This window comes from Zootoca vivipara, chromosome 5, assembly GCF_963506605.1.
Source record: "Zootoca vivipara chromosome 5, rZooViv1.1, whole genome shotgun sequence".
NCBI lineage: Eukaryota > Metazoa > Chordata > Lepidosauria > Squamata > Lacertidae > Zootoca > Zootoca vivipara.
Genome location: NC_083280.1, coordinates 40,668,510 through 40,682,060, shown reverse-complemented (window position 1 = coordinate 40,682,060; position 13,551 = coordinate 40,668,510). Strand labels below are relative to the sequence as shown.

The 13,551-nt window shown below is 41.0% G+C and overlaps 1 protein-coding gene across 3 annotated transcripts in view; it reads right to left on the bottom strand.

Moving 5' to 3' along the window:
* Nucleotides 1–13,551, bottom strand: part of UGGT1 (UDP-glucose glycoprotein glucosyltransferase 1) — a 45,519-nt gene that overhangs the window by 19,537 nt on the left and 12,431 nt on the right. For all 3 annotated transcript variants that reach the window (XM_035132970.2, XM_035132971.2, XM_035132973.2), the window contains exons 10-20: nucleotides 13,136–13,235; nucleotides 10,905–10,965; nucleotides 7,703–7,794; nucleotides 7,439–7,589; nucleotides 7,057–7,176; nucleotides 6,002–6,087; nucleotides 5,140–5,275; nucleotides 3,681–3,812; nucleotides 3,258–3,422; nucleotides 2,702–2,822; nucleotides 1,660–1,758 (exon numbers count right to left, since the gene is read on the bottom strand). In XM_035132970.2, coding sequence (XP_034988861.2) covers nucleotides 1,660–1,758; nucleotides 2,702–2,822; nucleotides 3,258–3,422; nucleotides 3,681–3,812; nucleotides 5,140–5,275; nucleotides 6,002–6,087; nucleotides 7,057–7,176; nucleotides 7,439–7,589; nucleotides 7,703–7,794; nucleotides 10,905–10,965; nucleotides 13,136–13,235 — 1,263 coding nt within the window. The remainder of the gene's footprint in view (nucleotides 1–1,659; nucleotides 1,759–2,701; nucleotides 2,823–3,257; nucleotides 3,423–3,680; nucleotides 3,813–5,139; nucleotides 5,276–6,001; nucleotides 6,088–7,056; nucleotides 7,177–7,438; nucleotides 7,590–7,702; nucleotides 7,795–10,904; nucleotides 10,966–13,135; nucleotides 13,236–13,551) is intronic.

The window sequence follows — 13,551 nt, the reverse complement described above, 5'->3', positions numbered from 1 at the left end:
AGCATGTTCTATAGTTGTGGTACATCACTAGAATGAAGCAGGGAAGTCTGTTTCTTCAGAAGACTTGCTGAAGCCCACAGACTCAATCCAACACAGAATTTGACATATTTATGCTTCCTCTGATTCTTCATCTCTTACTTGCAAGTTCACCATGGTTATGGACAACAAGGAGAACATTATTCAGGATTTATATTAACCAGGTTGTTGAAATTGGCTTTGATCGCAGTCAATAGCAATTTTTGGTTAGCATTATCTGTAGCTAAAGATGGTGCCAACATAGGCCTTAGCAGAGAGGCAGAAGAGAGGGGCTAAGGATGGGAATATGTGACTCACCCCTCTCTCCCAGACTCATTACCTAAGCTGTGCATGGTTTGCAAAGGCATAATAAATCAGAATAAAGCCTTGATTTGACAATTTTATATGAAAATCCAAACCAAAAAAATCCCATAATGGCTATAAAAGCCCAAAGTAATAACTTACACATATATGCAGAATTGCAATAGCACTATATTTCATCCCATTTTTCTTCTAAGCTTATTTTCTCCTTTGGCATATATTCAGTCAACTTGTCGTCTTTTATTGTTAAGCAAAAAAATAAGAAATGTGGTAATGAAGTGAAGAATTAGTGATTTTAGGGTGGGTGGGTGTTTTTTTAAAAACGGCTTGGCAACAGCTACAATACTATTCTAAGCCCAACAATTGCCAACTACCATTGGCTGCTATTGGGCTATTTTCAAAAGCAATTAACACTTCCATTTTCAATAAGGAAACATATTGCTCATATATCCATATACATTAATAAACTAAGTGAAATTAAATGGTGAAGTACCAAGCTAACATTTCCCAATAAGCAAGACTAGCACTTGACTACTGTTGGGTCTACACAGCAAATGCAAGAGAAAAGGAGACTTTGAAAGTCTTTGCAACCTGGTGCCCTCCAGATGTTTTAAATCAGGCATTGCCAAATTTGACCCTCCAGATGTTTTGGGACTACAATTCCCATCATCCCTGACCACTGGTCATGTTAGCTAGGGATGGTGGGAGTTGTAGTCCCAAAACATCTGGAGGGTCAAGTATGGCCATGCCTGTTTTAAATGATAATTTCCATTAGCCCCAGCCAGCACAGAAGGCTGCTCTGTAAGGTGGTAGAAAATACGCTCTGCGAGTAATAAACTAACATAGCAGGGAGTGGCCTGAGCAAGAACCTCTCACCCTGCTTCAAGTACAGACCAAGCCTAGCAGAGGAAATCAATTAAGACAACAGAAAATATGATGCTGCCTGGAAGCTAGACAGGCCAAAGAAATGCCATGCAAATACTTTTTAACATTATTAACCAATCTGTACTGTTTCTTCTACCTGATTCTTCAGATGTTAACACGGCAAAGCCATAATGACATGCTAAATCTATGGAGTCTTTATGAACAACCAAAGAACTTGGTCAGATAGAACTGGGTATACATTTAAGGATCAATCAGAGGACAAAGTGAGATTAAAACTAGCACAGAGAAGGAGCAGTAACATGGCATCATTAGAAACATTTTTAAAATGCCTTGCTATGATTTACAATGCAAAAAGAAGCCCTGGCTAAAAAAAGTAGCAGAATAAACATTCATGTGCAGAGTACAAAAGGGAAAGAGACAGGACTCCCATAATTGTACCTTTCTTGGTCATGTAGGTCATGCTGTTGGCTATAGCAGCTGTCTTGTGCTTGGAATCCATGAATGTAAATCTAGCATAATCATCCACAAAGAAATTATCTGCAAGAAAAAAATTAACTCATCAACAATCACCACTTTAAATCAAATTCTATTTTATTTTAAAAAGAAAATTACGCTCTTTGGTAGAAAATTCCCAATGTTCCTACAGGGCATGTTCCTAAATAATTCATCATAGAATTTGGACAAAGCGTAGGCAAGAACAGCTGCAAGGTCAAGGAACAAGGGCTAAGAGTGAGAAAGGGCAGAAAACCACCCAATAAAAGTACGGAGCCCTTGTATTTTTGCCAATACAAAATGCCTGAAAACTTTCAAACTCTTGAACAACATTTAGATACAATGCTAAACTACAGCTTAGTGTTGCCTGCAGGAGGCTTCAGCTAGTGAATTCCTTTGTTTCCCCTCCTACTCTGCCACATCCATGAGGAGGAGACTGGAAACATTTATTTGCTTCTGTTTTAAGATTAGAATAATTGTATTTTTTATTTGTCTTGACCAACCACAGTCTAAACCAGGGGCCAGCAACCTTTTTCAGCCATGGGCTGGTCCACCATCCCTCAGACCATGTGGTGGGCCGGACTATATTTTGAAGGAAAAAATGAACGAATTCCTATGCCCCACAAATAACCCAGAGATGCATTTTAAATAAAAGAGCACATTCTACTCATGTAAAAACACGCTGATTGTCGGACCGTTTGTGGGCCAGATTGAAAAGGCTATTGGGCCGCATCCGGCCCATAGGCCTTAGGTTGCCTACCCCTGGTCAAAACTAACTGCAGTTTGTCCAAGTTTGGGCAAAACAACAAACTGCATACTTAGTTTAAAATGGAAGTGGATATTTCTGAACAGCTTGTGGCCATGCCAGAAAGGAGTGGGGGCGGGGCGGAGTACAAACTAGTGTCCAAATCATATCTTACTGTCCACTAACAAGTTATTGTTGTTGTTATTAAAATTTTGTATGGATTCAACAGCAAGTGTGCCTTACTAGTTGCGGTCAAATCTAGGTACTCTCTGTCAGACATCAAGATCCGTGAGTTGATTCTTGGCACAACATTAGGCTGGTTCATGATATATTCAACCACATCTTGATCATTTGATAATTCACCCTGAAAAAGAAAGAAAGAAAATCAGCTCTAAACCCTCAAACAAACAAAAAGCACATTTTGGAACTGGTCTGAAAATCTGAATAATATTGAGAAGTCAGATCATTTTTTTAATTTTGGTTTTATTCCTTGTTCTCTCAGAACCTTCCCTTCAAAGAGGTCATTTAAAGACATATCAGTATTAGCATCTCAATATTTTGCAAGATGTTAAATTGCTTCTTATGTGCAACCCTTTGGATTTTTTACACTTCTTGGAGCAGCAGATCTGTGACATAGCAGTTTCCTCTGTGGCAATGCAGGGCTGCCATTTGGGAAATGTAAACCTACAGCCTCCTTAGAAGCACAGAACTAGCTGCACAGCTCTTTGAATCTTGGCCATCTCATCTTTAAGCACCGAAGAGGTCTTTGAAATCCCTGGCTACAAGCAACATGGCTTACCAAATACACAGCCCTCTGGAAAAAGCTGGTTGTTTCTAGTATTTTATGCATTGTCACAGTTTCTAGTTCATCGGGATCTAGTTGTTCCTTTTGAAAGGGCATTCCGTTGAAAAGTGCAATAGGTAAGGGCCCCACACCTGTCTGTTCATAGTAGCCACGTCCTTCCTGAAATGCACAAAAGATACAAATAAGATTTTTTTTCCTTTCTGCCTCTACTGACTTTATCTACTGCAACGTAGTCCTTGTTTCCAAAATAACCTGTGTGAAAGCAGGTTATTGGGGTGGGTAAATACTGCTGTTCCTGGTCCAGAAAATCCTGTTGGCACCTCTGACCACTCCAATGAATAGTCTGGCAGAAATTTTATTCTACAAAAAGGGTTATGGGGTTTGAAAACAGGTAAGTTGCACACATGAACGCCTTACCTTCCTATTGTGATCATAAGCAGAATCGACTCCTAAGATGCTATTCACTTCTACATAAGGATACTGCTTCTCAAGAACACTAACCACATGCTCCACTTTGAGTTTTTCTCCTGTATTTACTTTGTTGTATATCTGTCAAGAAAACATTGACACATGTGCAGTTAAAAATATTACCTCTTCTCCTTACACTTCAGAGGACCATCAATAAATCAGCTGCTCTCTCAACTTCGCTTTGCCTGCCCTTATGTATCAAATTCCCTCCATGAAGACCTCATCGCTGCCTCTTCTCTCTTCCTACTAACCCAATTTCAAAACCCACATTATCCATGAAGCCTTTGGCTTATTAGTCTTTTTGTCCCATCATCCCCAGGCCTAAGAAGCAGTAAGGTAAGCAAGTGTGACAAAAGTAGCAGCCTCATTTTTTGCTCACGTGCAGTGTTTTATATAGAGCAACATAATATCCCCAACACTTGGTGTAGGCTAAACCTGCAAAGCTGATGTCTGCAGGGAAATAATTATACATCTCATACAGCACAGACAGACAGATGGCTGTATGCATGTATTACAAACTGCTTTGGTTATCTATTTTGCAGGTTCTTACAGTGAAAAGTTTCTCATTAGTTCTCCCAATACCTTTATTTCCCCAGGATGTATAAGTGCCCAGCAGAATGTGGGGAAGACAGAATGAGGGGAAGTAAATTACTGATGGTGGCATGGATGAGCCTCTAAAAAAGGCCGATCACCATTATGAACAAACTTTGTTAAGAGCGAGTTGAAGGCTAAAATCAAACTGCAGGGACAACAGGGAAGGGAAGACAGCACACTGCACATAATGTAGGGCAGGAAGGATGGAGGAATCCACTCTTACCCACTCCCCCCCCCCCCGCAAACACATACAAGCCTTGGCCAAGGCCCAAGTATGACTGTGACAACAAGCTCTCAATTGCACAGGTACATCAGCAATAAGGTAGAGATACCAGGGTGGAGACAGGAGCAAGGGAAGGGCAGCATTAAAAGCCTCATTGTGGTGCCAAGGATGGTTTATATTCTGCCCCCCCCCCTATCCTCCAATCCCATGCTGCCATCACTATAGTTACAGGATAAGGAAAAGATGTAAAGATGCACAACAATGTACCAGATCGTTCCTCACATAGCCTTTCTATTAGATTTACATCAGGAACGCACAAAAGGGAGGACATGTCACTTCAATCTTACAGCTTAACTTGGAGAACAGTGCAGTGGGAGAAAAGTGGCTTTGGCAAGAAAAGTTCTCCTTCCAGGAAAGAGATGGCCAAGAACTCACAACAGGACCTCCCCTCATATCACTGACAGCAAGTACATTACCACTTTCATAATCATTAACCCAAATTTTCTGAAAAGGCTTGAGACTTCTTGTTGCAACAGCCTCAAAGCTGACATAAACAAATACAGCTGCATTAATTCTCTCCAACACACTCACAGATATAACCGTCTGGAAGGCAAAATTATTATCAACTTCTTCTGCAACGTAATTGTAGGCTCGAAGGAGGGCGACCCCAGCATCTTGTAAACCATCAATATCTTCAGAGTCATTAACCACAAAAACCAGTCCAATCCTATTAATAAAACAAAAGAAAACAGACTAAAATCCAAATCAGATATTCAAAAGCACAGCATCTGCAGTGGAAATGTTTAGGTTTGTGAACACGAGTGACACTGACCACCACTAAATACTACCGATCCTTTATCAGTGGTTGAAGGGATGTAGGAATGAGCTGTCGGATTGTGTTCTTTCCCCTGCAACCCCTTCCTCTCTTGACGCACAAATTAACCAAGGTTAATGCTAACCAGGGTTCAATCCTAACCAGACAATGGAACTAACATCAAGCTCTGGTTTCAAATCCTGAGTTAGACCTGGTTAGCATTAACCATGGCTGACATTGGTACAGACATGAACTCAGCCATGAATCTGGCTGATGTGAAGAAGTCATCCATGAGGAGGCAGTGTGGTACACAGTCATATAATGTTACATCTGCATCATTCCTCCATGTCTGTGGTATTTCACATGTGTGCAAAACTCACATCATAGGCATAGGCATGTGTCCCATATCAGATTTACCACAGCCACTTGGTACAAACCAGGACCCCCAGATACCTTCCATATGTGATCAGACCCAAAAGGCTCCTCTGTCATACAGTTAGGAATAAGAGGTAGTGGAGATGCACGGTTGCTCAAGAAAAACTCCCATCATGCCATATATGTACTTTTCATAGGTTTGGAAAGGTGATCAGCTGTGAACATTACTCAGCTTCAAAAATAAAATTGTAACTGAAGCATTACCTCAATGGTATGTGGTTACTAAGGAACATTTCAGCCATGCTAAGCAATTCTGCTGAGCTCTCATGGGACGGGTCTATGATGAGTACCTGAAAGTCGTAGCAAAGTAAGGATTCAGATGCCATTACATCACTTCAGAAGGACTAGAACTGTGTTTCACAATTTTAATTTTAAACATGTTTTAGATCTCTCTATGGATTCTTATTTGTATGTGTGTGGTTTTTTTATTGGAACAGATAAACTAAGCTAAATATATAGGATTATCTTAATGTTAGTGGAAAATTTATACAGTGGTACCTCCAGTTGCAGATGGGATCAATAATACTAATAATAATAATAATAATAATAATAATAATAATAATAATAATAATATATTTATACCCCACCCATCTGGCTGGGTTTCCCCAGCCACTCTGGGAAGCTTACAACAGAATATTAAAATACAATAATCTATTAAACATTAAAAGCTTCCCTAAACAGGCCTGCCTTCAGGTGTCTTCTAAAAGCCTGGTAGTTGTTTTTCTCTTTGACATCTGGTGGAAGGGCATTCCACAGGGTGGGTGCCACTACCGAGAAGGCCCTCTGCCTGGTTCCCTGTAACTTGGCTTCTTGCAGTGAGGGAACCGCCAGAAGGCCCTTGGCGCTGGACCTTAGTGTCCAGGCAGAACGATGGGGGTGGAGACGCTCCTTCAGGTATACTGGACCGAGACTGTTTAGGGCTTTAAAGGTCAGCACCAACACTTTGAACTGTGCTCAGAAACGTACCAGGAGCCATTCCAGAGGTCCGGCCATATCCCGAAGTTTCTGCAACTGGAGGCGCCGCTTCTGCGCATGACATGTAGAGCACTTCTGCGCATGCGCGAGCGGTGAAACCCAGAAGAATACCTCTGGGTTTGCCACTTTCGCAACCCGAAGTTTACGTTACCCAAGGGTAACATAAGCCGAGGGTCTACTGTAATAGAAATTAATTAAAACATTGCATACAAATAAAATCTAAAGTTGCCCAACTCTGGAAATCTTAGAGTGAAGTCCAAAGACCAAAATAAGATACTACTTACAAAATTATGGAAGTTTTTCCTTATTTGTCTGATTACACCAGGGAAAGTAGGGCGCAGCAGCTCCTGGACACTGGAAGGCCAAGAATTGTATCTGCTGTCGACTTCAAGATTATTGATCCACTAAAAAGAAAAGAAAAAGCCAAACAAGATAAATTAAAAATGCTTCTTGCTTGGACTGTTAGAACTTATTTCAATTTAGGACCACTATTTAGGGATTCAATTGCAGTGGAAGTAACTGAACTGTATGGATTCGTATGTTGAACCAAAATAAGGTTCAAGACTTGCCTCAAAGTATTTACACGAGTGTACCAGGATATATAACATACTGTGAATTTTTTTAATTTTTTTACTGGTCAATGAAAATCTCACCCCACATACTCACTGAAATAGCAGCACTTCTGATATCTACAGCATAGTCAGAGTCCGATGGCTGGATGTTCAGCTTTAGCACATTGTGCATGGAAAGGCCAACAATTCCCAAACTATGCAGCCCTTCCATAACACGAGCTTCGTTCCTCAAGACATCAAACAAACTAGAAAGAGCACAGATCAGACAAAACTTTAGAATGCCACCAGCTGATAATACTGTAGCATTTTATATTGCTATACTGTAACCTCAGTTAAGAAGAATTTGAAGAGTTCATACCTAAATATGTCCTGTGTGTCTAGATCTATGTGCAGCCCATTGATGAACAGGGCAGAATCCCCAGACTGTAAACCTAAGGTTCCTTTGAAGTACTGAAGGAAAAGTGCAACAAAGACATTAATAGACTTTTTTAAAATACATGACTTGAATAACGCATAACTTTAGATCAAATCTTTTCAAAGATGTGCATTTAAAATGTTAACTGATCCCAGAAATGGAAACTCAGTTGGTCCTGCCTTGATAGCAAATCACCTATCAGTATTAATCTAATGCAGCACAGAGTGTGAATTACCTTATGATAAAAATAGAATGATAAGGTATTAATAGAGCAATCCAAACCCCTGATCTACCACACAGGAAGGAGTCTGGATGAGGTGGTTTCCCTTTACCTGTATTCATGCTCTGCCATTAGCGGGGCTCACCTACCAATGAACTTTCAATTGAACTGGAGCAGCCAAGTACAGGTGACAACCATTTTGCACAGGGGTTCCATTCCTGGCCCCTGCGTACCTCACCTGGCCCCTGTGCACCAACCCGCCCCCATTCTGCCGTTCCGAATCCAAAAGGACCCATGCATTGGTGGACACGTGCAAAATGGCTGCTGCCTGTATTCATTGGCTTATAAGTACCTCCAAGTTAATCCAGGCCTCTCTGTTGCACCAACCTAGAGCTGGTGCCACTCAAGTAAAATATTTTCCTACCCATCACAACTTGCACCCTGCCTGGCAGAAGCAGAGAGGCTCCAGATGCCATGGTAGCTCTGTCACCTGTTAAGCCCTGCCGCCAACCGCCAGGGATTTGGATTGCATGCTAAATTAGGCATGCTGACTGCCCATTATTTGATAAAAGGCAAAGGTAAAGGTACCCCTGAGCATTAGGTCCAGTTGTGGACGACCTTGGGGTTGCACGCTCATCTCGCTCTATAGGCCGAGGGAGCCGGCGTTTGTCCACAGACAGCTTCCATGTCATGTGGCCAGCATGACTAAGCCGCTTCTGGCGAACCAGAGCAGCGCACTGAAACACCGTTTACCTTCCCACTGGACTGGAACCTATTTATCTACTTGCACTGGCGTGCTTTCAAACTGCTAGGTTGGCAGGAGCTGGGACCAAGGAGCTTACCCCGTCACAGGGATTCGAACTGCCAACCTTCCGATCAGCAAGCCCTAGGCTCTGTGGTTTAGACCACAGCGCCACCCGCATCATTATTTGATGATGTGGAACAATTACAAGCTGTGCTCCCATTTCAATTACTACTCTTCTTTATAGCATTCTAGGTTCTATACAGACATGGGGAAGTAAAATGAATCAACTACTTACTTGTCCTCAAGCAATCTGCCTACACCAGGCATGGCCAAACTTCGGCCCTTCAGGTGTTTTGGGACTACAACTCCCATGATCCCTAGGTAACAGGACCAGTGGTCAGGGATGATTGTAATTGTTTTTGGTCCTCCCAAAACATCTGGAGGGCCAAGTTTCGCCATGGCTGGCCTACACACTTGACCAATAAATAAATTTCTCAAAGTGGTTTTATCATACAGTACTCTAGAATCATGCTAGCCATTTTAAGGAATATTGAGGAACTTATGATATATGGCTGACAGTAATAGTGGTTGTGGGGGGTGGGGGTGGCTTGCTAGCTGAAAGTATAACAGAGTCTGATGTAAAAGGGATGTAAAAGGGATAAAGTCAGTGCACCATAAGCAAAATATAAAGGCCACTATCGTTGGCCATCATTTGCAGTCAAGCCCAGATGAAATCAAAATGGGCTCCCAAAGCTGTCAGAGGTCACCTCTGGGAGCTAAATCAAGCAAAGAAAAAAAAAATAATCTTATCAAAGTTACTTCTCTCACTTCAGCCAACCTACCTTCAAGACTGAGATTCATATATAATACTAATACTAATAAGCATTTTTTGTGCCATGTAAATTGCAAAGTTCAGTCCTCAACGTAGATTTAGAGCAATCTAGGTTGCAATCCTTTACCCACTTATTTATTGGGGCTTACCGTACTTTTCCGTGTATAACATGCCCCCATGTATAAGACGCCTATTTTGGGGGACTCAAATTTAAGAAAATGGGGGGAGATGTTGAGCTTTTGGGGGGAGGATTGTATAAGACGACCCCCACTCTTTAGCATAATTTTTAAATAAAAAAACCTAGTCTTATACATAGAAAAGTATGGTACTTTTGGGTAAACATGTCTGGGATTGCACTGTTAAAACTTGTTATGCTGAACTGTAAGTGGTTATTTGTATTCTGATATCTGAACAACATTCTCCATGTCTGCCCCATTGTTTCTTTTGTAATTGTTGTGACAACCCAGTTCCTCTGAGGTAATTCTTTTCTAGAATGGGACTCTTCAGGGAGCTTGTTAAGACAGCATTCCTGATATTTTGCACATTCACCCTGACATTTCTTACAGTAAATAGATATGCTTTGGAGTACATTATTCCCTTAAAGATAAGAGAAAGTTAAACATGATATTATGCAGCAGATTCAATTACGCTGTGATTTCGGTCTTAAACAGAGATAAATAAGTCAATTGAGCGGATTGTTCTGCTCCTGCTGTGCCAATGGTTAAAGTTTCACAGAAGCCACTAAGTTTCAAGTCTGAAATGCACTGGGACTTATTCAAAAGCAAGGCAAAACCCGAAAGGCCAAGTTTCCCTTGAGTAACTGCTTGTGACTATTCCCTGGGAAATATCCAGATAAAACCAGTCATTTGGCTCATAGCTTCTGAGCTTGTAGAATATAAACCTTGCACAGAACAGTGTTAGGGTTCACTGGAACAGACTCCCTCAGAAGGTAGTGGACTCTTCTTCACTGGAGGTTTTTAAGTAGAGGTTGGGTGGCCATCTGTCCTAGATGCTTTAGTTGAGATTCCTGCATTGCAGGGGGTTGGACTAGATGACCCTCGGTGCACCTTCCAACTCTACAATTCTATGGTTCTATGATATGATGAAGAACCTTTCCTCCAAATTCTGCCCTAGGCTGTAGCTACTACAGTACAACCAGAAACCAACAAAACATTCTGGACATTCTAGAAGAAGAACAGCATTTCAAAGTATTTAGAGCTCGATAAAAAGGTGCTTTTTAAATACAGAGAGGCAGTGTGGCTTAATGGCTAGTATCAGCCCAGGAGACCTGGGTTCAAATCCCTATTTTGCCAAGAGGCTCCAAAACAATATGGCTCCATACAATTACCTTTTGGTTCTCTTCAATTTCTGATCTGAGTTCTGAAGAAACAACTGTTTTTGTTATTGCCCTACAGAAACCAAAAGAGTCACATTATCATTAATTGTCTGTCCTACCTCTTCTTTTGTTTTTCTATCTGTTCCCACTCGAACATGTCCCACTACAATTGTTACAAGTAAACAGATACTGGAATTCATATAGAATACATTGCAACTGCAAGGACAATTAATCTATTTCATTTAAGCTCTCTAGTGCAATCAAGGGGGGGGGAACCTGCACATATTAAACCCTACAAAGTTTGACATCTTCAAAATTAGTGCCAAAAATGATTGCACAAGAATTATGTGCTTTCAGCTTTTAAATCCAAAAGGACACATACCAGGAGGAAGTTATTATCCCTTAAAAGAGATAGGTCATCTGAACCAACTATGGACTTAACATCTCTTATTTAATAGAAAAACACTAATATCCACTTAGATTACAAATGCTATAGTGTACTGATGGTGCAGAAATATTGACTTTTCAGGTATAGCCTCACTGAAGATATGATCAGGGCAGGTTGTTGTTGGCTGTATAGCTGCCTGAGTATGTGTTTCCTGCCCCTGTTCCTCGCAAACCAATTATGAATGGTTTTCTTATTCCTGGCAGGCATTTTCAAATCAAATCAATAACCTTTATTAGGCATGACAAATTCAGAAGCTTCAGAACAAAATTATGAGTAAAACATTCACATTATAAACTTCATGAAATAAAATACATATTAATTGATTTAGTATTTTAGAGCAATATATCAATTTTCAATTAGCATCCCCGGGTCCTCTCCACAGTGGCCCAATCTCTCTGCGTAAACCAAGCACAAAAACTCAGCCACCACTAAAGTAACTTCATCATTATTATCTGACAATAACCCCTGAATAGTTGGCATTGCTGCGATCGATGCATCCACCTGCAAAGCATCCAGCAATCGTCTTCTCGCATTAATACTGTAATTACAGGAAAAGAAAATGTGGTCCAATGTATCTGGTTCATTCTTCCCGCATTTACATAAACGTTCGGCTTTTGGGAGAGCTAGATACCTTCCTTCTGTCTCCATAGAGGGGAACACGTTGAATCTAGCCAACATGAAGAGCCTGCACCCTTCCTGACTCTTCAAGTTTGCCATATATCCCCCTTTAAAGTCTCTACACATTGGGAGGTTCAGGTGTAATGGGGAGCAGGTGCTGCGCCCCGCCATCTCAAGTAAGTAGAGGGTGCTTTTCTCTATAAGAGTCTTTCTAATAATTTTCCAGACTTCTTTGGGGTCAACGTTTTCAAAATCAGTTATCTTTAGTCCTATTGAGTTCAACTTTCTCCTGCAAGTCAGTGATAGGTTATAGCTTATACTATCACTTAAAAGGTCGTAAAGGAGAGTGTTAGGAGATAGGGCTCTATTATGAAGGAAGATCCAGTATTTCAAAGTCCTCAGCCACGCTCTTATTGATAGAGGTAGTATTCCTAGCTCGCAGCATATTGACTCATATTTAACAGAGTTTGTAAGTCCAAATAATGACCTCAAGAGGGATGCATGAAATTTGTCCAACTTCTTGAGGTCACCTGAAATCCATAGTGGGGCGCCATATAAAAGTTGCGGGCAAAGTTTCATATCAATTACTTGCAGTGCCGCTGGAATCTATCTATTTCCTTCAGGGGAGAAAAAATGAGATTTGATATGGTGGGCTGTCCCTTTGGCCTTGGCTATTGCCACAGAGATATGTGCATTCCAGTTCATGTTATTTTTAAATAGAATCCCCAGATCTGGGGCAGGCATTTTCTCCACCTACAGCACCTTTTCTGCTGTCAAATTGTCTCTACTTTATCAGAGAAACACCCTGCATTTTCATTGAACTTCCAAGGTGGCCATATTTAATATTTTCAAATATGCAAGGGGTATTTCACCACCAATTTATACTAAAGTTTTCAAGGTATTAAGAGCAAAATTATAGCAGAGATGTTGACAAGCAAGTTTTCCCTTTTAAAATGATCTAATTCCACAATTGCTCATTGCCAAACTATGAGTTAGCTGGTGGAAGCTGGATGGACCACACTGGGGCAACCATTTCCCCACAAGTAAGGGGGCCAAAGTAGTTTGTTTTAGTTTCAACAACCAGGACCCCCCAATCTAGGGGGTCTTTGATCACTTTCACCAAAGTAAACAGCACAATAATCTACATTCGCTTAGCAGCAGCAGCAGCAACAGTTACCTAGCCTTTGTGGGAAAATTCTGACTTAGATCTTTCATGACCATCAAAGCATCCACCGTAGGAGCAGCCAGAATACGGGCAGCAGTTTGGAAGCTCAGATCTAAAATTGAAAATAGTTCAATCATAAGCCAGTCCTTCAAACCTGGAACATTGTAAAGCTTAACTCTGCTAGGTGCCAAGATCAGCCTAATCTCTTGAAGCTCTTAAACACCCAATTATTCCTCTCACGCACTTTGATGAAACTGCTCACATGGCTGAAGCGGAGTTCATGCTTAAGGGCATTCCTGGATTAAGCCAGCGCATCCACCAATGTTCTGTTCTTAGCAGAGTACACAATTCATACAACTGGATATAATGCCGAGAAACATTCACCAGTTGGAAATGAATCAGAATGATTTGGGAATTTTACCACCCAG